General features: G+C 40.4%; 1 protein-coding gene across 7 annotated transcripts in view; it reads left to right on the forward strand.

The window, feature by feature from the left end:
* Positions 1-22,782, forward strand: part of gclc (glutamate-cysteine ligase, catalytic subunit) — a 95,251-nt gene extending 72,469 nt beyond the window's left edge. For 6 of the 7 annotated variants that reach the window (XM_072251108.1, XM_072251106.1, XM_072251105.1 and 3 more), the window contains 4 exons: positions 5,465-5,546; positions 9,865-9,968; positions 20,041-20,161; positions 21,947-22,782. In XM_072251108.1, the coding sequence (XP_072107209.1) occupies positions 5,465-5,546; positions 9,865-9,968; positions 20,041-20,161; positions 21,947-22,155 (516 nt within the window). In that variant the 3' untranslated portion in view covers positions 22,156-22,782. Of the gene's footprint in view, positions 1-5,464; positions 5,547-9,864; positions 9,969-19,036; positions 19,162-20,040; positions 20,162-21,946 lie in introns of those variants that run through there. The other variant, XR_011885000.1, reaches the window with a different exon arrangement.
* Positions 22,783-23,280: the final 498 nt, after the last annotated feature.

Raw genomic sequence — 23,280 nt, forward strand, 5'->3', positions numbered from 1 at the left:
ACATACCATCCATTAAATCACTCTTAATGGCAATTGGTATCTGTCCTGTAACGATTCAGAATTTTCCATTCAGCTCCACTCATCCCCAAGGTATTCCTGTGCATATACGCCAAACCCCATTCTTTTCAGTATACCAAAATCTGAAGAACCAAATATGGAGAACCCTCATTATCTGTCAGTAATGTTCATGTTCTATAAATAAAATAGAGAGTAAGGGAGCTCCGATTCTGAGTGGACAGGAATCCCCATGCATGTCCAGCAACTAGAGACGTTTATTCTGTTGGCATATTCATAAGATATTTATTAGTTTTTTTTTTAAAAAAGTGTTCACAGGAGTTCATCAAGAATTGTTCCTCTTACTCAGGTTAATACCAACACAAGCCTCATGTCTGTGACAGTTCAGGTGCCTTCTTATATTGCAAAGTGTGTATTCATGATCATTTCTCTCTTGCCTTCATAGCTATATTAGTCACCAATATAACCTGGCATTGTCCTTCAAACCGAGGTTGCAAACAATTCTTCCTCTTAAATGTCCGGACAACACCTAATCTACAGGCTCTACACCGTTGGCAGTCAGTTGTTCTTCCTTCACCTGTTGATGACTTGTTGATACTTTTTGTCAAGGATACACAATAAGCCAATGTGCTTTCATCCAAATCATGTATGTCCATTTGCGTAACTCCGAGTGGTGTATGAGACATAACACAATGGCTGCCCCATTATGATTTTGTGAGGCTACAATCCAGTAGTCCTATTGGCTGTGGCCCTAATGGTTATAAACACCAAAGTAATACTTATTTCCATCTCAATCCAGTTTCCTCACACACTGTACTAAACTTGTTTTTAATCATTCTATTCATCTTTTCTAAGCTTGCCAGCTGAGGGTGGAAATGTTGATCCATCTGTAAGGCCTTGTATACTACTATATTACCTTCCTATTTAGCTACTGTAACTGCATCATTTTTTCTACAAGAAATGCTTCAACCCATGGTGAAAAAACATCAATAATGACCAATACTGTTTACATTCTTCACACAAAGGTAATTCTACAAAATCCTTTTGAAATGCATGAACAGTCCATCAGACGGTGGTGGATGAGATCCTTCCACCTTCACTAGCTTCCCTGAATTTTGTAAAATACATGTCATGTTTTGTTCTCAAACTTGATTTGTAGCTTGTGATAAAACAGGGAAGACCATGTTTAATTTGTATTATCTATCAATCCCCTCTTCACCCTCTGGGGAAAGAGGGTAGTGGAGCTTTTGGGTTGATGGTCACTTTATGCAGCTCAGCTGTGAGCATTTTACCTGTTTCATTTGGCAAAAGAGCTAGAAGTTATGGTGGGTCTTTGGAGAGTAAACATCCACATCAGCACTGAATAGCAACCCTCCTACAGCTTCCTGTTCAAAGGTTCTCTGCTTCTAATGTACTAGGGAGCCATAAAAGAAAGCTTTTGCCTCTTTCCACTCACAATAAACTCTATCCAGTCATTTCCAGGGTCTCCTGTCGTGACAATCTTCACAGACCCTTGACCATTAATCCAAGGTCTTTTGCCGCCCTACCTCTGGAAACTGCTAGAGTCGGGTGGGGTTTCTGGTCTTCCTGATCTTGTATCATGTACTGAACCTCGTGGAGAGTCACACTGACACTGCAATACCAGAATCACCCACATATATTTGAGAAGTGTATAGAACAATTTCCTTACTGATTATAGATGTCCAATTTCTGATGCATAAAATGGTCATTTTCAGTCGAGGCATAATAAGCTGTGCAGTGAAGATAACAGTGCCACTTACCAAATTGTAGATCGAAACAGAAAAGGGAAATCACCAGAGGCTTTCAAGCACTCTTGCAAAAACGTTCCAAACTCCTTGATAGGTGGGAGTGAGTAACTGCCACTAATACAAAATAGGTTGACTACTACTGAAGTATAGTCCACAATGGCTGTCTGGGAAATGCACAGCAAGTCTTCCAGGAGTGCAGGTAATAGTAGCTCGCATTTTGCACAATAAACCTTTTCCACATAAGTTTGCAGGCACATCCAGAGAAAGTAAAAAGGTATGATATAAATCTTGGTCTGTTATGCTAACTCCCACATCTGATTTTAGGACATTAATAGGCTCTCCCCTTATTCTGGTTACACAAATATTATCCTCACCAGACCTTGGAGCATGGTTGTCCTCTTTCATTATAGAATAGCTGGTTCCTGTATCCTCCAGAAACAGATTGCATTGTTCACTTAACCCACCTGGACAATTCTTCCATCAATCCCTTCCCATAATTATTAAACATATACCATGCTGATGTCCCATTGTTACCAATTTCTAGTCTCTCTTTCTCACCTTACTTTATTTTATCTTTTGTTCACTACTGCATCCCGTAGGGATTAAACTTATGAGCTCACTTTCCACAAATCCTACCTTTACCGATGCACCCCTGAGGCCAGATTTTGGGTGTCCCTGATACCCTAACCAGTGAAATCTAATCATTGATACCTATCTGTTTCTGGTTGCCATGCCAAAAGTGCAGGAATCAGTGAGAGAGAAACTGATCCACTCAATAGACAATAGCACAGATCGCAGTGTATAGAATGGAAGCAGGGCAGGGTATTTGCTACTCTCCTGGAAAGGCCACAGAGCAAAAAGCAAATATACTTATTGGTGATCACTCTTCTGCCGGAGTTTCCCCAGGAGCAGGTAGTCACCAGAGTCCCTCTTGGTTTGCTCCAGCACCTAAACATGCGATCTCGGTGGAACCTCCAAGTCCTGTCACATCTTTTTGCTATGTATTATAACAAACGATAATTTGATTGCTTCGAAAAAAAGATAGCATATTCACTCCTTTATACACAAGTATAGTTACCCACACTTTTCAAGGGAAGGATGTATTCTGTCCTTCTGCTTAATCAGTGTAGTTGGCATTTCTCTAATAAAAGACCTGCTGGTCTACAGTTTGTCAAGGACTCTGGTTCCATCAGCATAATGTTGCACAAACACAATATTAGCAATGCAGGTTTCATTTTGTTACAGGCAAAGTGCCTTTTTTTTTACTACATTTCCACAGCCCTGTGACGATCCGTCCAAAGATTAATAGGACTACTGTATTCATATGAACCAAGTTTAAAGGCTGCTTGGCTGTAGTAAATTCTATTTTCAAATAGAACTAGAATCTGACATTAAAGAATCATGAAGACTGGGTATGTGTGCTGCTGCAGTTAATTGGTACCTTTTGTAAGAATAAGAGCTGATTAAGGAATGTTGAACAACAAACACTTCAGATCAAATACCATTTAGTTGGTGATACTTGCAAATAGAAGTAAATTATCTTGAATTGAAATTCATCTGTTCACCCCAGTAATAACAGCAGCTTTTTTCAGGAGTTAAAGGACTTTCAGTGGACTCCTTAATCTTTTGTCATCTGTACTTTTGTTATTAATTTATGTCATTTTTGAAACTCTCATTGGTTAGAATGCAGTTCGTCAGCTGAATTGTGTGACTTTTGGGTCAGTTTGTAGCTTGAACGGTTGGTGCAATGAGGGCAAGCTTTCAGCTCCACCAATTGCAGTAAAATTTTGATAGTCTGCTGTGCAGTGGTTCGGAAATCCCGAAGGTTCAGTATCTGGTTCACTGGGTGATTATCCTGAGCTTCCTTCTCATTTGCCGGGCCCTGCAGCCTGCACTCACTTTCAATTAACTTTGTTGGAAAAATTATTATAACGGTGTGTATCTAAAAACTTAAATTTAAAATGTGATGAGGTGATAGTAGGAGTGTTATTCAATAGCCCAGAGATCTACTGTCTGATACCTCCTGAGTTCTGAGTGTGCCCCAATATCAGAGTTCTGAAAGTAGTTTGAATATGATGAAATTACTCTTTTTGGCGTTAGCTGTCCTGCAGGTCTTCAACTCTGTCTTGTTTCTACGTTCATTGCAAATGGTTTTATGGTCTGGAATTAAAATTTGGTTGTCAATTGTTGCCATTATTGGAGTTTGCATCTTTTTCACTAGAAAAATGATTTAAGTTTCTGAGATTATTTATCAGTTGTGATAGCTTGTCTGTTACAGAGTTCAGTGCTATTACCTGCTTTTGTCACTGTTTCAGCTTGATGGTTTAGTAGTGCCATCACTTGAGTCAAGTACGTTTTCCAAAGGGTTTGTCTGTTCTTGGGTCCTTGGGAGGCTGTAGGGGTCGATCCGGAATTCCCTTGATGGAGAATGCCTGTTCATAACTATTTAACATGGGGAGACTAATGCTTGAGTAGCCACAATAAAGTCCTTGACAAATCAGGGTCAGCATTCATTGTTATGGAGTGCAAGACAACTGCTGTTGTGATGTGACATCATATTCTGCTAGCTCCACCTTTTGGGGTCTTGGTTGGCTTGCTCTTTACCTGGAACCTTACCTTTGACCTTACCGCCATGGGTGACACTACCAGAGGCTAAGTGCCAGATGGCTAAACTCCAGACTGAATTTTTGGCACATTTTGATTTGGCCAGTTCATGGAAGTTTGAGGAATATATTGTCATATTCCAATGGAAACACAAGGCTGGTATTTTGAAATTGAGAACCAAAATTGTATACTGCTCTGTTCCATTTTATTTACAAACTAATTTGCTGTTTTCTGCCAAATTCACCAGACGTCAGCTAAGCAAAACCTCAAGCATTCCTGAATTGTTTAGCTGTCTTCAGGAATTTTTTTTCTTAAAATGCTCATTTAGTCTTGATAGTTTGAAATTAAGAGCAGGCTATTCCGTCCATTGTCTAGTATGCTTACTTTGGATCCAATTGTAGTTACTGAAACAAATGTTTCAGCAGGATCAACGTTTCCAAGATGCTATCATTTTAAAAGTAGCTAGATATTATTTTCACATTGTTTATAAATGTTGGAGTGTGTTAGACATAAGCACTTCAGCAGATTCAGTTCTTGAACACACACAAGATACAGGAAGAACTCAGCTATTCAGGCAGCATCTATGGATTCACCATTTTTTTTTCCTTCCCCCATTCTGGCTCCCCTCTTGCACCATCTTTTCTCACCTGCCCATCATTTTCCTCTGGTACCCTTCCTCACTTCCTTTCTCCCATGGTCCACTCTCCCCTCCTATCAGATTCCTTCTTCAGCCCTCCACCTTTTCCACCTATCACTTCGCAGTTTCTTTCTTTATCTCCCCTCCACCCACCTACCTTTTTCCCCCTCACCTGGTCTCATCTATCACCTGCCAGCTCCTCCTCTTCCTCCTCCTCCTTCCCCACCTTCATATTTTGGCTTCTGCATTCTTCCTTTGCAGTCCTGATGACGGGTCTCGGCCTGAAACGTCAACTGTTTATTCCTGTCCATAGATGATTCCTCCAGCATTTTGTGAGGGGTCTGTTAAGTTTCATTAGCAAACTCTAATAAAATCATAATGTTGCCTACCATAAAACATGAACACTAAAATCACTGTGGACATACTTTTACTTAATTAGGTGGATGAGAACTTGATTGTGGCCCAAAAGCGCGATGCTGTTCGTCAGGGAATGTTCTACTTCAGGAAGGACATCTACAAAGGTAATGTTCAGAAGCTACTTCATTCATTCATGCATTTCAGTTCAACAATCTATTTTCTATACATCTCCAAGTAATAACATTCCAATAAATATCAAAGTAACTTTCTTACAAACTGCAATTGGTGGATCAATTTGTTTTAAACGAGATTCTGCAGATGCTGAAAACTCAGCAGCACACACAATGCTGGAGGAACATAGCAGGTCAGGCAGCTTCTGTGGAGAGGAATGAAGAGTTGAAATTCTTCATTAGGACTGGAAAAGAAGGGGGAAGATGCAAGAAGGTGTTAAGGAGTACAAGCTGGAAGATGATAGGTGAAGCCAGATGTGGGTGAGAGAGGGGATGGTGAACTAAGAAGCTGGGAGGTGATAGTCTCCAGCATTTTGGGTGTGTTGCTTGAAATTTGTTTTACATGGCTTTTGCTTCAATGTGGGTCAGGAGGGGTTTGGAAAAAAAACAAGTTTAACTAAGAATTGTTTCTTTATCATTTTTCTTGCTTTTTCCACTCCCGTTAAAGCAAAATGTTTTTGTGTTGCTGACAGGAGTTACCAAGTAATACAGATTTGCAACTCAAGTGACTTCAAATCCCATCATGACAATTGTGGAATTTAAATTTGCTTAATTCTAATCTAGATTTTGCTGAATAGCTGTTCTTCCATGGGGGTGACCATGATATTAATGGAGGAGACGAGAACCAATTTGCAGACCTGTGCCCTGATGAGTCATACTTGCAGAATCCTATTGTACCAGCAGCGTGCAAGACTCTGTCCCACTCTGTCCAGATGTGTATCCTGTCCCACAAAAAATGACAGCTCAGTATTAGGCAGATGGGACAGAATGGTCCTATCAACTGCTTAATTATACCCATCATCCTCTGTCATTTCACTTCAAAATACATTTATTGTCAAAGTATGTATGTGACACCAAATACTACCTTGAGATTTGTTTTCATGCATGCATTTCTCAGGAAGATAAAATGCAATAGAATTTATGAAAAATAATACACTCATTGGCCTCTTATAAGACCGTAAGATATAGAAGCAGAATTGGACCAGTTTGCCCAGCAAGTCTGCTCCACCATTTCATCGTGGCTGATCCAGTTTTCCCCTCAACCTCTGCCTTAAACACACATAAAGACTTGGCCTTCACAGCTGCCTGGGGCAAAGAATTCCCTAGATTCACCGCTCTGGCTAAAGAAATTGTTCCTCATCTCCATTCTAAAAGGATGCCCCTCTATTATGAGGCTGTGTCCTCTGGTCTTAGACATTACCACCATAGGAAACCTCCTTTCCATGTCCACTCTATCAAGGCCTTTCACCATTCGATAGGTTTCAATGAGGTCAGCCCTCATTCTTCTGAATTCCAGTGAATACAGGCCCAGAGCCAACAAATGCTATTCATATGAGACAAGCCTTTCATTCCAGGAATCATTTTTCTTGAACCTCTCCAGTTTCAGCACATTCTCTCTTAAGATGAAGGGCCCAAAACTGCTCACAAAACTCCCAAGTGAGGCCTCACCAGTGCTTTATCAAGTTTCAAGATTACATCTTTGCTTTTATATTCTAGTTCTTTTGAAATGAGTGCTAACATTGCATTTGCCTCGCTTACCACAGACTTGGTCTGCAAATTTACCTTTAGGGAACCCTGCTTAAGGACTCCCAGGTCCCCTTGTGGCTCAGTTTTTAATTTCTTTTTCTCCCTTTAGAAAATTGTCAACCTTTAAGTTCTTCTACTGAAGTGCATAACCGTACACTTCCAGACAGCCATTCCATCAGGCATTCTTTTGCTCATTATCCTAATCTGTCTAAGTCCTCCTGTAGCCTCTCTACTTCCTCAAACCAACCTGCCCCTCCACCGATCTTCATATCGTCTACAAACCTTGCAACAAAACCATTAATTCCATCATCCAAATTATTGACATATAACGTAAAAAGAAGTTGTCCCAACACAGCCCCCTGTGGAGCACCAGTAGTCACCGGCAGCCAACTAGAAAAGGCTCCCTTTATTCCTTCTCTTCTCCTGCCAATTAACCACTACCTTATCTATGCTAAAATCTTCCTGTAATCCCATGGGTTTGTAGCTTGTTAAGCAGCCTCATATGTGGCACATTGTCAAAGGCCTTTTGAACATCCCAAGAACACAACATCAACCAATTCTCCTTTGTCTATCCTGCTTGTTATTTCTTCAAAGAATTCCAACAGATTTGTCAGGCATGGGTTTCCCTTGAAGGAATTTTATCATGTGCCTCCTAGTATCCTGAGACTTTATTCTTAATAATCTACTCCAACATCTTCCTAACCAGTGAGGTCACATTAACTGGCCTATAGTTTCCTTTCTTGTGCTTCTCTCCTTTCTTGAAGAGTGGAATGACATTTGCAATTTTCCAGAATCTAGTGATGCTTCCACACCCTATTCGGCCACCTCCTTCAGAACCCTGGGGTGTACACCATCTGGTCCAGGTAACTTGTCTACTTCAAGACCTTTCACTTTCCCAAGGACCACCTCTCTAGTTAGAGTAACTTTACACACATTTATGACCCCTGGAACTTCAACCATACTGCTAATATCTTCCACAGTGAAGAGTGATGCAAGATACTTACTCAGTTTGTCTGCCATTTCCTTGTCCCCCATTACTATTATTAGCTAGCTTACTTTAGTATTCCTCAATGACTTCTTAGTTGCCTTCTGTTGATTTTTTTTTTTTTTAAACTTCCCAATTCTCTAATTTTCCACTAATTTTTGTTTCATTATATGCCCTCTCTTTGGCTTTTATGTTGGGCATGACTTCTCTTGGCCACGGTTGTCATCTTTCCTTTAGAATTCTACTTCCTCTTTAGGATGTATATATCCTATGCCTTCTGAATTCCTTCAGAAATTTCTGCCATCATCCTGCCAGTGGTCTTTCCAGTCAATTATGGCCTACTCCTGTCATGAGCCTCAATAATTCCCTTTACTCCACTGTAATACTGATACATCTGAGTGGAACCCAGAGGGATATTTTGCTGCTGTAGCCCATCCACTTCAAAGTTTGACATCTGTATTCAAAGATGCTCTTCTGCACACCACTGTTGTAACACGTGAATATTTGAGTTACTGTAGCCTTCCTGATGCTTGAATCACTTTGGCCATTGTCCTCTGATCTCTCTCATTAACAATGTATTTTCACCTACAGAACTGCTGCTACTGGATGTTTTCTGTTTTTTTTTTGCAGCATTATCCTAAGAATTAGGTTCTGTTTAGGCAGATGCTGGATAATTTATCATTATTCTCCTGAGATTTCCACCAAGTTACATCCAGTTGGATCTTCTGCACATGTTAGTGAGAGACTATTGTTCAAGAAAATCCTAGGACATTAGCAGTTTCTGAGCTATTCAAACTATCCTGTGTGACACCAACAATTATTCTATGGTCAAAATTACTAGGATCACATTTTTTCCCTATTCTGGTGAACCTCTTGACCATGTCTGCATGATTTTATGCATTAAGTTGTTGCCAGTAAGTGTGCATAAGCAAAGACTGACAAACAGCCAATATGCAAAAATAAGACAAATTGCAAATAGAAAATGATACTGAGAACGTGATTTGTAAAAAGCCTTTGAAAGTGAGTCTGTAGGTTGTAAAGTCAGTTCAGAGTAGTAGTGAATGATCCATACTGATTCAGAAACCTCACAGGATGAACAACTCATCCTTAGATGGGCAAGCATTAGGCTCTGTTTAGGCAGATGATGGATGAGTTACCATTATTCACCTAAGATTTCCACCATTTTTCAACCTGTTGGATTTGCTGCACATCTTAGTAAGAGGTAATGAAGTTTCCAGATAGTATTCCTGCTGCAGTACTGGAGCCTTGTGCTCCAGAGCCAGTCATGCTTCAGGCTAGACAGTTTCTGTATAATTACAACTTTGGTATCTTCCCAACTGGAAAATTGCCTGAGCGTTTCCTGCTTACACATAGCAGGGCAAGATTCCGCTGTCTGTCACGCTACGACAGCATCACTGTTTCACTGTTAGCTCAACACTATTACAACTCAGGGTGTCAGTTCAATTCCGTCCTCCTCTAAGAAAATTGTCTACACTCGTCTGCGATCTACAAATGCCTGGACATTGTTAACCCTTGCCTTACTGTAACTTCCACACACATGATCCATGTGTCTCCATTCCCTGTGTTTTCATGTGCCTATCTGAAATCTTGGATGCTACTGTCATTATTTCAGTTGTGAGGTGGACTACTCTTCACTCTTGGATTGCTTTCGTTAGACATAAATAATATATTGGCTTGAATAAACTTAAAGCTTTATTTTAAATTGTCTTTTCCTGCTAGCTGGAAACCCAGTTGTTGATGGCTGTGCTTGTGCACAGAATGGCGTTGATTCGGATTCTGAGGAGTATACATTAATGAGCGTAGACACTATCATTAATGGCAAGGTACGTGAAAATACTTGTCCATTTGCAAAAATGCTAAAAAGGATCAACTTTATTCGCCACTTACATATTAGGAATTTGCTGTGATGTGTTGGTCAGGGTGCAGCATGCAACAAAAAAAGTTCAACAACTATAAAGAGTAATGAATTGTATATATTTAAAAAAAAGTTAAGGGGTTAAAGTTGGATATGGAATAAAATGTGCATAATTACATAAATACCAGCATGTACGTACAGTGTAATCAGCATTATAAAAAGTGGTTTAAAGTGTTTACAGTGCAGTGATGCGGCTAATAGATAATTCTGTCAGTAAGAAGGTTGTATAAATCAGTAAACACCTCATCCAAAATTTAGTTTTGACTCTTGCAAAATGATATAACTTGATATTTCCCTCGCTCCCTCTTATGTACACAGCAATCTGCTGTTGAGAGGTAAGAAGTGACTCAGCTAAAAAATTGATTATTCTTTTATTGTATGGCAGTTGAACAACATTTTAAAAAACAGAAGTAAAAATTATGCGTCAAGTAGCAGATTGAAGTCAGCATTGTTTCCTTTGGCCAGGCTATTGCTTGGAGTCCTTGGCTGCCTTTAAGAATTTCCTTTAAGCCGCAGCAGCAATTTTTTAGTGTGTACTCAAATAAAATACTTTTGAAAGCAGATTGTTAAAATTCTAAACATGAATTGTCATTATGTGAGATCAAGAACAGAGCAATAAACACAAAATGTTGAAGGAACTCAGCAGGTCAAGGAGCATCTATGCAGAGGAAAGGAATAAACAACTGATGTTTCAGGCCAAGAATATTTATCAGAACTGGCCTGAAATGTTGACTGGGCTCAAGCTGTCACAATGGTTCTAGACAAACAGTAATTTTTATTTCTGAAGCCTGTGTGTGTTGTGAGAGCATGATCTTTACAGAGAGTGAAAGATCGTCTGAGATATTTTGTTCTGCTTTGAATTCTGCAAAACCCTACAAATATTTAAGAAAAGGGCCTGGAGGAAACTCTTAGCTAGGTGCATGGATGATAGGAAAATGGAGGGCTATGCCTGGGTGGGAAATGGCTAACACAGGAGGTGGGGACATAATTTTAAGATGATTGGAGAAAGTACAGGGGGATGTCAGCGATGGGTGCGTGGACTGTCTTGCCAGGAGTGGCAGTAGAGACAGATACATTAGGGGCATTGAAGAGACGCTTAGATAGGCACATCGATATAAAAATGGAGGGCTATATAGGAGGAAAGGGTTAGATTGATCTTAAAGTGGGTTAAAAGGTCAGTACAACATTGTGGGCCAAAGTGCCTGTACTGTTCTGTGAGACAGAAGCAGGATTGTGTCATTCAGCCCATCTAGTCTGCTCTGCGATTCCATTATGGCTGGTTTGTTACTCCTCTCCGCCCCCATTCTTCTGCCTTCTCATAACCTGTGATGCCTGACTAATCAAGAACCTATCAACCTCCATTTTAAGTACACCCAATGACTTAGCCTCCACAGCTGTCTGTGGCAATAAATTCCATAATCTTCTATGTTCAAATTTAATACAAAAGGTTCTGCTCAAAGCATGCAGTATTGTAGCAATTAGAGAAGGGGTTAAAAGCAGAGAAAGAATGTGACCTTGGCACTCAGCCTTTTTAAAAAAAAAAAGTGTGTTTTAGTTAAGGAGAGAAGCGAAATTATTGCTGAATGACCATGCTGTGGCAGTAGGGGAACACGTGGAAGTACTGGTATTGTAGAATTGTAACTGCTTCTGGATTGCAGGTGATACTTGAATCTCATGACAACTATGCCATATACAAAAGACGCACACAGTAACACAGTACTTTGAACAGATTGATGAGCCCAGTGGCTGAAACCATAGAAACAACAAATTTCTAAAATGTACAAAATGTTGGAGGAACTCAGCAGGCCAGGCAGCATCTATGGAAAAGAATAAACAGTTGCTGTTTTGAGGAGAGATCCTTCTTCAGGATCTGTTGAAGGCTTTTGGCTCAAAACATCAACTGCTAATTCCTTTCCATTGATGCTGCCTGACCTGCTGAGATCCTTCAGTATTTTGTGTGCGCTACTCTGGTTTTCCAGCGTCTGCAGAATCTCTGGTGTTTCTAAAATGTAATCTGAAACTGCCTTTATGACGTGTTCCCTCATTTGCTCTAATAGTTTTATAAGAGTGCTGGCTGGAAGTAGTAACTGTTCTGAAAGCAATTTGTAAATGTTGAGCATGTAGATGGTGGGCTTTAAGATAAAATAGACCAACTTCAGAGGTTAAATCGGTTAAACAGCTTAACACTAAAAAAAGTTGAGATATTCCCAAAGGCAATTAATTACAGAAGTGGGACTTACACTTTTTAGGTATTTAGTTATGCTTGGAAGAAAAGATGAGTGTAGAGCTAAAGGTAGTAACTAACACCTTTAGCAACCTGGAGGAAATGGAATGTACTGAAAATGTAAAGCATCGAAGAAGTTGACTCTTCCAGCAACTCTGAAACATCTTGACAGCAAAGATGCATGCATCAAGATGCTGTTTGTCAACTGCAGCCCAGCATTCAATACAATCAACCCCTCAAAACTGATCAATAAGCTTCCAGACCTTAGCCTCAATACCTCCTTGTGCATTTGGGTCCTCAATTCCGCGTTTGCAGATCCCAGTCAGTTTGGATAAGCAATGACTTTCCAATCTCCAGCACAGGTGCATCACCGCTGTGTGCTTAGCCCCCCTGCTCTGCTCGCTTTATTCTTATGATTGTGTGGCTAAGCACAGCTCCAGTGCCATACTTAAGTTTGCTGATGATGCCACTGTTGTAGGCCAAATCAAATGTGGTGATGAATCAGCATTTAGGATGGAGGTTGAAAATCTGGCCGAGTGATGCTATCACAACAATCTCTTACCCAACGTCAGCAAGACTAAGGGACTGATTACTGACTTCAAGAGCAGGAAACCAGAGGTCCATGACGCAGTGCTCATTGAAGGATCGGACTTGGAGAGGGTTAGTGACTCTAAATTCCTTGATGTTATCATTTCAGAGGATCTGGCCAGGGCTCAGCAGGTAACTGCAATTACAAAGAAAGCATGACAAGCTCCCACACAGGAGATTAGTGTGCAAACTTAAAGCACACAGTATTGGTATGGGGCATATGGTATTGATGTGGATAGGGAATTGGTTGGCAGACAGGAAGTAAAGAGTGGGAATAAACGAGACCTTTTCTGAATGGCAGGCAGTGACTAGTGGGGTACTGCAAGGCTCAGTGCTGGGACGCCAGTTGTTTACAATATATATTAATGACTTAGACGAGGGAATTAAATGCATCATCTCCGAGTTTGCAGATGACACGAAGCTGGGCGGCAGTGTTAGCTGTGAGGAGGATGCTAAGAGAATGCAGGGTGACTTGGATAGGTTAGGTGAGTGGGCAAATTCATGGCAGATGCAATTTAATGTGGGTAAATGTGAGGTTATCTACTTGGGTGGCAAAAACAGGAAAACAGATTATTATCTGAATGGCGGCCGATTAGGAAAAGGGGAGGTGTAACGAGACCTGGGTGTCATTGTACACCAGTCATTGAAAGTGGGCATGCAGTTACAGCAGGCGGTGAAGAATGCGAATAGTATGCTGGCATTCATAGCAAGAGGATTCGGGTACAGGAGCAGGGAGGTACTACTGCAGCTGTACAAGGCCTTGGTGAGACCACACCTGGAGTATTGTGTGCAGTTTTGGTTCCCTAATCTGAGGAAAGACATCCTTGCCATAGAGAGAGTACAAAGAAGGTTCACCAGATTGATTCCTGGAATGGCAGGACTTTCATATGATGAAAGACTGGATCGACAGGCTTATACTCGCTGGAATTTAGAAGATTGAGGGGGGATCTTATTGAAACATAAAATTCTAAAGGGATTGGACAGGCTAGATGCAGGAAGGTTGTTCCCGATGTTGGGGAAGTCCAGAACGAAGGGTCACAGTTTGAGGATAAAGGGGAAGCCTTTTAGGACCAAGATGAGGAAAAACTTCTTCACACAGAGAGTGGTGAATCTGTGGAATTCTCTGCCACAGGAAACAGTTGAGGCCAGTTCATTGGCTATATTTAAGAGGGAGTTGGATATGGCCCTTGTGGCTAAAGGGATCAGGGGGTATGGAGGGAAGGCTGGTACAGGGTTCTGAGTTGGATGATCAGCCATGATCATACTGAATGGCGGTGCAGGCTCGAAGGGCCGAATGACCTACTCCTGCATCTATTTTCTATGTTTCTTTGTCAGTGTCTCTACTTAGGAATTTGAGAAGATTTGGCATGACATCTGAAACCTTAAACTTCTACAGATGTGTAGTGGAGAATATATTGACTGGCTACATCACAGCCTGTTATGGAAACACCAATGCCCTTGAACAGATAATCCTACAGAAGTAGTAGATACAACCTAGTCCATCATGGATATAGTCCTCTACACCATTGAGCACATTAGTACAAAAGGTACTAATATCCTGGCGGGATTGTTTAATATAGCTGTTAGGGAGGGTTTAAACTAAGTTGGCAAGGGGAAGGAAACCAAGGTGTTCGGGTCAAGGAAGAGGAAAATAGAAATAAGTCAAAAATACTGTGCAGCAAAGATCGCAAGGACAGGCTGGTGAATATACAGGATAATTTGCTGCAAAATAGAAATATAGCAAAATCAACAACAGATACTGATCTAAATGCACTGTACTTAAATGCATTAGAAATAAAGTGGATGACCTTGCTGCACAGCTGCAGGTTAAAAGGTATGACATTGTGGCCATCACCGAGTCATGGCTAAATGATGGATGTGATTGGGAGCTGAATATCCAAGGATACACAGTGTATAGGAAAGATAGGAAGGTAGGTAAAGGGGGTGACATGGCCCTGATGGTAAGTAGCAATATCAAATCAATAGGAAGAAGGGACATAGGATCAGAAGAGGTAGAGTCCTTATGGGTAGAATTAAGAAATAGCAAGGGTAAAAAGACACTAATAGCAGTTATATACAGGCCTCCAAACAGCAGCCGGTATGTGGACTACAAGTTGCAGCTGGAAATAGAAAAAGCGTGTCAGAAGGAAAATGTCAAGATAATTATGGGAGATTTTAATATGAAAGTGGATTGGGAAAGTCAGGAAGGTAATGGATCTCAGGAGGGGGAGTTTGTAGAATGCCTGCAGGATGGCTTTTTGGAGCAGCTTGTCCAGAAGCCCACCAGGGGACCAGCTGTTTTGGATTGGGTGCTGTGTAATGAACCTGAGGCAATTAGGGAGCTGGAGGTAAAGTAGTAATCATAATATGATTGAGTTCAGTTTCAAATTTGAAAAGGAGAAGCTGGTATCAGGTGTATTGATATTTCAGTGGAACGGGGGAAATTACAGTGGTATGAGAGAGGAACTGGCCCAAGTCGATTGGAAAAGTAAACTAAATGGAGGGACGGCAGAGCAGAATTGGATGAAATTCCTACAAAAAATAAGGAAAATGTAGGAAAAATATATTCCAAGAAAATCATGAATGGAAAAATGGCACAAATGTGGCTAACGAGAGAGGTTAAGGCAAAAATAAAAGCAAAAGAAACGGCGTACAAGGAAGTAAAAATTAATGGGAAAAATGAGGACTGGAAGACTTTTAAAAACTTACAGAAGGAAACTAAGAAAGTCATTAGGAAAGAAAAGATGAATTATGAAAGGAAGTTGGCGATTAACATAAAAAAGGATACTAAGAGTTTTTTTAAATATATGAAGAGTAAAAGAGTGACAAGGGTAGATACGGGACCGATTGAAAATGATGCTGGAGAAATTATAATGGATAACAAAGAGATGGTGGAGGAACTGAATGAGTATTTTGCATCAGTCTTCACAGTGGAAGACATGAGCAATATACCTGATAGCCAGAGGTATCAGGGAATAGAATTAGGTACAGTCAAGATTACTAGAGAGAAAGTGCTTGGGAAGCTAAGTGGACTAAGAATAGCTAAATCTCCCGGTCCAGATGAGGTGCACCCAAGGGTTCTGAAGGTGGCGGCTTTGGAGATTGTGGAAGCATTGGAAATGATCTTCCAGGAATCAATAGACTCTGGCATGGTTCTGGAGGACTGGAAGGTCGCAAATGTAGCTCCATTATTTAAGAAAGGAAGGAGGCAGCAAAAAGAAAATTACAGACCTATTAGTCTGACATCGGTAGTTGGAAAGATATTGGAGTCGATCCTCAACGACGAGGTTATGAAGTACCTCAAGGTGCATGACGAGATAGGCCGAAACCAGCATGGTTTCATGAAGGAAAGATCCTGCCTCACCAACCTATTGGAATTTTTTGAGGTAATCTTGAATAAGATTGACAAGGTAGAGACTGTGGATGTTGTGTATTTGGATTTTCAAAAGGCCTTCGATAAGGTGCCGGATATGAGGCTGCTTAATAGGATGAGAGCCCATGGAATTATAGGAAAGATATTGAAATGGGTGGAGCATTGGCTGATAGGCAGAAAGCAAAGGGTGGGAATAAAGGGATCCTATTCTGATTCAAGCAACACACATAAAAGTTGCTGGTGAACACAGCAGGCCAGGCAGCATCTCTAGGAAGAGGTGCAGTCGACGTTTCAGGCCGAGACCCTTCGTCAGGACTAACTGAAGGAAGAGGTCTGACGAAGGGTCTCGGCCTGAAACGTCGACTGCACCTCTTCCTAGAGGTGCTGCCTGGCCTGCTGCGTTCACCAGCAACTTTTATGTGTGTTGCTTGAATTTCCAGCATCTGCAGAATTCCTGTTGTTTATCCTATTCTGATTGGTTGCCGGTTACTAGTGGTGTTCCGCAGGGGTCGGTGTTGGGGCCACTTTTTAATGATGTATATCGATGATTTGGATTATAGATTAAATGGTTTTGTGGCTAAGTTTGCGGATGACACCAAGATACGTGGAGGAGCAGGAAATGTTGAAGAAAGGGAAAGGTTGCAGAGAGACTTAGTCATTTTAGGAGAGTGGGCAAAGAAATGGCAGATAAGATACAACGTTGACAAATGTACGGTTGTACATTTCTGAAGAAGGAATAATTGGGCAGATTATTATTTAGATGGGGAGAAAACTAAAAAATCGGAAGTGCAGAGGGACTTGTGGGTCCTTGTGCAGGATACCCTAAAGGTTAACCACCAAGTTGGATCGACTGTAAGGAAAGCGAATGCTATGTTGGCAATCATTTCAAGAGGAATACTGTATAAGAGTAAGGAGGTGTTGATGAGGCTCTTTGGGCATTAGTGAGACCCCATTTGGAATACTGTGTGCAGTTTTGGGCCCCCTATCTTAGAAAGGATGTACTGATGTTGGAGAGAGTTCAGAGAAGATTTTCGAGGATGATTCCTGGAATGCAGGGGCTAACATATGAGGAGCGTTTGTCGGCTCTTGGATTGTATTCATTAGAGTATAGAAGAATGAGAGGGGATCTCATAGAAACATTTCAGATGTTGGAAGAGTTGGACAGAGTCAATGTGGAAAGGTTGTTTCCCTTGGTGGGTGAGTCCAGGACAAGAGGCCATAGTTTTAGAATTAGAGGGTACCCAGTTAAAACAGAGATGAGGAGAAATTTTTTAGCCAGAGGGTTGTGGATTTGTGGAATTCGTTGCCACATACAGCTGTGGAGGCCCGATCATTGAGGGTGTTTAAGGAGGAGATTGACAAGTATCTAATTAGTCAGGGTATCAAGGGATATGAAGAAAAAACTGGAAATTGGAACTAGATGGGTGAATAGTTTAGCTCATGGGGGAGCTGCGGAGCAGACTCGATTGGCCGAATGGCCTACTTCTCCTTTGTCTTGTGATCTGCACAGTGTTGTTGCAGGAAAACAGCATCCATCATCAGGGACCCCCCTCACCAACCAGGCCCTGCTCTCTTCTCAGGAAGATCAGGAAGAAGGTGCAGGAGCCTTAGGCCTTGAACCAAAGGGATAACTTTATTTGTCCCACCGTTGAAATATTCCCAAAATCTATGGACTCGCTTTCAAAAACTCTTCATTTTATGTTTGCAATGTTTATTGGTTATTTATTATTATTTCTTTTTTATTTACAGTTTGTTGTCTTTTGCTTACTGATTGAACGACCAAGTTGGTGTGGTCTTTCATTGATTTCCATATGGGTTATTCTATTATGGAGTATGCCCACAAGAAAATTAATCTCAAGGTTGTATATGGTGACTTGTACTTTGATAAGAAATTTTGATTTTATTTTTGAAATTTAGAATTGTGTGGGAGGCAAACGTTAATGTTTGAGATTTGAGAGTCTTCTTGCTGTATTTAGGAGAGTTTTATCAACATTATAGGAAATGCATACAGTATTACAGATTGGAGCAGGAAGTTGCAAATGTGTATAATGAGTGGATAATGCTCTGGGCAATGGACTCATTGTAGAAAACAAGGTGATATTCTTTGATTTTAAAATGTATATTGACTGTGTTTCCAAAATGGATGGAAGGTTTATAGAAGCTGAGTAATTTGGGGAGTCCAAATACTTATTTTTTAAAAAAAAGTGTAGAAAAATGATGATCCATATGGGATGGTTTTTATCACAAAGGACCCAGAGTACAAATGGAGGCATTAGATGGAGTACAACTAGAGTCTTGTTCAGAAGCCATCCAGAGTAGAGCATTGAGTTTTGGACATGTATCTTGGGAAAGATATCCTACCTGTCTCTCACAAACAATGGGATGAATTTGCTTCGGTTTTAAATTTCAAGGAGCTATTGAATGACCTGGGTTTGAATTACTTTCATTGTGGGAGACTGAGTTTGAGATTAAGTACAGGTGGTATGAAAATTAGAATTTGATCATATTAATGAAATAACATTCTTTCATATAGTAATAGAACTGTGGAAATTCCTTAATCCATTGTTGACAGACCATACTGCAGATGTAGGATATTGATGTTATAGGATTGATGACTATGGATTTAAGCAAAGGTGGGGAAATGGAGTCTTGTAAAGCAGAGGTCCCCAACCTTTTTAGCACCACGGACCGGTTTAATATTGACAATATTCTTGTGGACCGGCCGACTGGGGTGGAGAGGGGTGGGTGGTGTTCAAATATGGTTAAACTCACCTCAACATGTCTTTTACAGTTTGGGTTGCCAACTTTCTCACTCCCAAATAAGGGACAAAAGTAGCAGTCAAATCCCGGGACACTACCCCATGAAAGACTACCATGACCATGAAGCCTTGTGTGGGCACCTGTGTGCGCATGCACGTACGTGCCGATTTTTTTTCTCCCCTACAAATCACTTTTGCCTTCATCTTCCTGACTACACTGTACATATGTTATTTCTACTTTATATAGGCTGTGTATTTATCATATCTTTCCTGCTTTTACTATATGTTAGTGTTATTTATTTTCGGTTTTGTGTTATTTGGTATGATTTGGTAGGTTATTTTTTGGGTCTGGGAACGCTCAAAAATTTTTCCCATATAAATTAATGGTAATTGCTTCTTCGCTTCATGCCATTTTGGCACGAAAGGTTTCATAGGAACGCTCTATCTTAGCGGGGAAAATACGGGACAGCCAATTTAGCCCAATATACAGGATGTCCTGACAAATAAGGGACAGGTGGCAACCCTATGTTCAAGTTCAACAGTGCGTGACAGGGAATGAGGAAAGGTGCAGCTGACTCATCGTTTCCTCATGGCCCAGTAGCACATGCTCTGCGGCCCGGTGTTTGGGGACCGCTGTTGTAAAGCACCAAGATCTCAGTGAAAGATGGAAAGTAGGAGTAATTAAATCAATATTCTTGCTCTCTAGCTCAGTGACCTATTCAGGCTAATGGGATCATTTCTGGTAGGTGCATTCATTGTTTAGTGCAGAAAAGGTTAATTTAAATGGATAATTTCATTATTTGATTTTAAAAATATATTTATTTTCGTATACAAATTCATCCTGTGTTCAGTGTGCTCAGAATTGGGCTGTTTTCTCATCACAACTAGTAAAAATGGAAGTGAATTAATATTACTAAGTACTCTAGTATCAATTGATCTCTTGCTAGATCTGTTTATTTGTGTATAAGACCAAACCTTTTGCCAGAATATGTTCATATTCACTTGTTTCTTCCTCCTGTTCTGCTCTGTATTGCAGGAAGGAGTTTTCCCAGGTTTGATTCCAATTATAAACTGTTATCTTGAGAACATGGAGGTAGATGTTGATACGCGGTGTAGCATTTTAAACTACCTCAAGCTGATTCGAAAGAGAGCTTCAGGTAAGCTTCCAACTTTATATTAAATTGATGTATCAACCTTGAATTGGGTCCTTTTGCTTTTACCTGGAAAATTCTGTGTGCTTGATGACAAAATTTCCAAAGTATTCTTCTTTTGGGAATTGTATAATCAGTCTATGAAGGAGAAGAAAGCCCTTAACTCTGAGTGGAGTCATCGGGACACCGTCATGACAGCGTATTTTTTTTAGCAGGCTTTCTTATTATTACAAGGCCAATTTGCTAGCTCGACCCTCAGCCCAGCACAGATGGAAAGCGTACAAAGGGAGCCGGCTGGATTCAAACTCAGGAGCCTTTGCTCCGAAGTCCAGCACTGATGCCACTACGCCACCAGCCAACATAATCAGTCTATAATTAGCACAAAACAAGTGGATAAAACACTTAACTGTAGAATAAAGGCCATTATAATGTTACAAACTTAACAACGTTCTTGGCTAAACACAGCTGAGAGCAGACTATATTGGAACTACATCAGAATCAGGTTTATTATCACTCGTGATGTTTGCTGTTTTGCGGCAACAGTACAGTGCAATATGCAATTTTTACTGTCAGTTACAATAAACAAAATATATATAAGTAGTGCAAACAGAGTTAAAACACTGAGGTAGTATTCGTGGGTTCATGGACTATTCTGAAATCTGATGACAGAGGTGAACATTGAATGTGTATCTTCAGGCTTCTATACCTCCTCCCTGATCGTAGTAACAAGAACAGGGCATGAATTAGGTGTCGAAGGTACTTCATGATGGATGCTGCCTTTTTGAGGCACCATCTTTTGAAGATGTCTGCTATGCTGGGGAGGCTAGCGCCCATGATGGATCTGGCTGAGTTTACAACTTTGCAGCTTTTTCCAATTCTACCATACGATTTAGTCTGAATTGCCAAGGCTGCCACATTCCTGACACATTCTTAGTGCAGTGAAGTTGTACCCAAAATAGCCCTATTTTCCATCAAAACCAGTTTACATCTTGGCTGGAGATGCAGAGGTGCAAAAATCTTCAACTGCACATTTTTCTTATCTTTGCCTATGAGACCAAATGTCTCAGGGCATTGGGTGGAGAAAGGACAAAAATCATTCTAGGGTGCAAATCATTCATGGTCTACTCAGAGTATAAACCATCTACTGCTTTGCTTCTCATAGACAAATACAGCAAAGAAACCAAGCCCTTCAACTGAACTCATCCATGTAACCATGGTGCTCATCATGCTAATCCCATCTGTCCACATCCCTCTAAACCCCTCCTATCCATGTACTTGAGCAAATATCTTTTAAATGTTGTTATTGTACCTACCTCAATCAATTTCTCTGGCAGCTCATTCCATAAACCCACCACCTTCTGGGTGAAGAAGTTGCCCCTTGGGTCCCTTTTTTAAATATTTCACCTCTCACCTCTTAAACCTATGCCCTCTAATTTTTAGTTCCTCTTCACAGGGTAAAAGAATCTGCATTAACCTCTCATCATTTTGTATACCTCTATAAGTTAACTCCTCAGTTGCCTGTGATTCCAGGAATAAAGTCCTAACCTGTCCAACTCAGTCACCCAAGTACGAGCCGCATCCTTGTAAATTTTGTCTGCACTCTTTCCAGTTTAATGAGTCTCTCCTAGAATAGGAAAACAAAACGTTTATGCAGTACTCCAAGTGCAGCCACACTAGCATGCTCTTGACCATTTTTTCTTAAATTTGACCCAAAATAATCTAGTCTGAGAGTTCATGGGGGGGGGGGGACACACAAGTTTAGAAGCTTTTACTTTTGTTTAATTGTTACAGGAGAACTGATGACTGCAGCCTGTTGGCTAAGGAACTTTGTTGCTCATCATCCTGACTACAAGCAAGATTGTATTGTCACTGACAAAATCAACTATGACCTAATTATGAAATGTGACCACATTGCAAAGGGTTTGCATGACTGTCCAAAACTGCTTGGAGAAGTGGTCGGTAAACCGAAACACTCGGATAGCAAGCACAGCACTGTTTAATATCATGGTGGTGTCTACTTTTGTTAATGGTACAGATTTTTGCAGGGAGCAGAGACCAAGAATGTCAGCAAACTAATATGCAGGGCCAACCATGTAAATTAAGTCTTTATTGATTGTTTAATCAGAGCAGATTTCTGCATTACATTTGGTAGGTAACGTCGAAGCAATATGTACATATCGTTTTTTAGATAAGTGTATTTTAATATCACTAACATGGGTTGTTGCACAAATTCTGCTGTAGATACAAATGGAGAAATGTACTTTATATATAATTTTCTTATCACCAATTCCATTGCTCTTGACTGTAAATATCCCAAATTAAGCTGTTTTGATCATGTCTGAACAAATAATGAAACTTGTAAGATGTTTATATTGAATGTTCTAACTGAAAGAAATCCACTAACTTAAATGTTCCTGTGGCCATATTGTGTGAAATATTCACGGAAAATGCAATGGTTTGCAAACTAGTTTAATGAATGGGCCTTGGCAAGGGATAGATGAAATATCTTGTTTTTGATTGCGTTGTTTTAGGGAGGAATTTCAGTAAATATTTCAGTGAGAAAAATAAAGCCAATCAAGCAGATGGAATTGTAAGCTCATCTTAATAAATTTACTGTGGATGTGGAAGTTGGAATAGCTGCTTTACTGACATAACTTCTTCCTTCCATGGAAATTAATTTTTGCTAATTGAGTGTTTTTCCATGTTGATTATTTGCACTTAGATACGTTTGCTTTGCAGGGCGAATGCTCAGATAATTGTCTGCTAAATATAGTCTCCTTGCTGTCGCCCAGCGACTAAATTGCTTTGAATGGTATTTGGATTACATTATGTCCAACTCCAGCCCCCCCTCCCCGCACAAAACTGTATTGTCTTAACAGCCCTAAAGACTAAAATGCGATCTAAAATGCCATAGGGGTGCCACAGCAGATTAGCAATTAGTGCACGCAATTAGTTTCAGAGTTCAATACCCAGCACTGTCGGTAAGGAGTTTCTACATTCTCTCCGTGACTGCATGGTTTTCAATGTCCGAAGTAAATTTACTATCAAAGTACATATGTCACCATATACAATCCTGAGATCCATCTTCTTGCAGGCATTCACAGTTAATACAAGAAACACATTAG

This window comes from Mobula birostris, chromosome 2, assembly GCF_030028105.1.
Source record: "Mobula birostris isolate sMobBir1 chromosome 2, sMobBir1.hap1, whole genome shotgun sequence".
NCBI classification, from domain to species: domain Eukaryota; kingdom Metazoa; phylum Chordata; class Chondrichthyes; order Myliobatiformes; family Myliobatidae; genus Mobula; species Mobula birostris.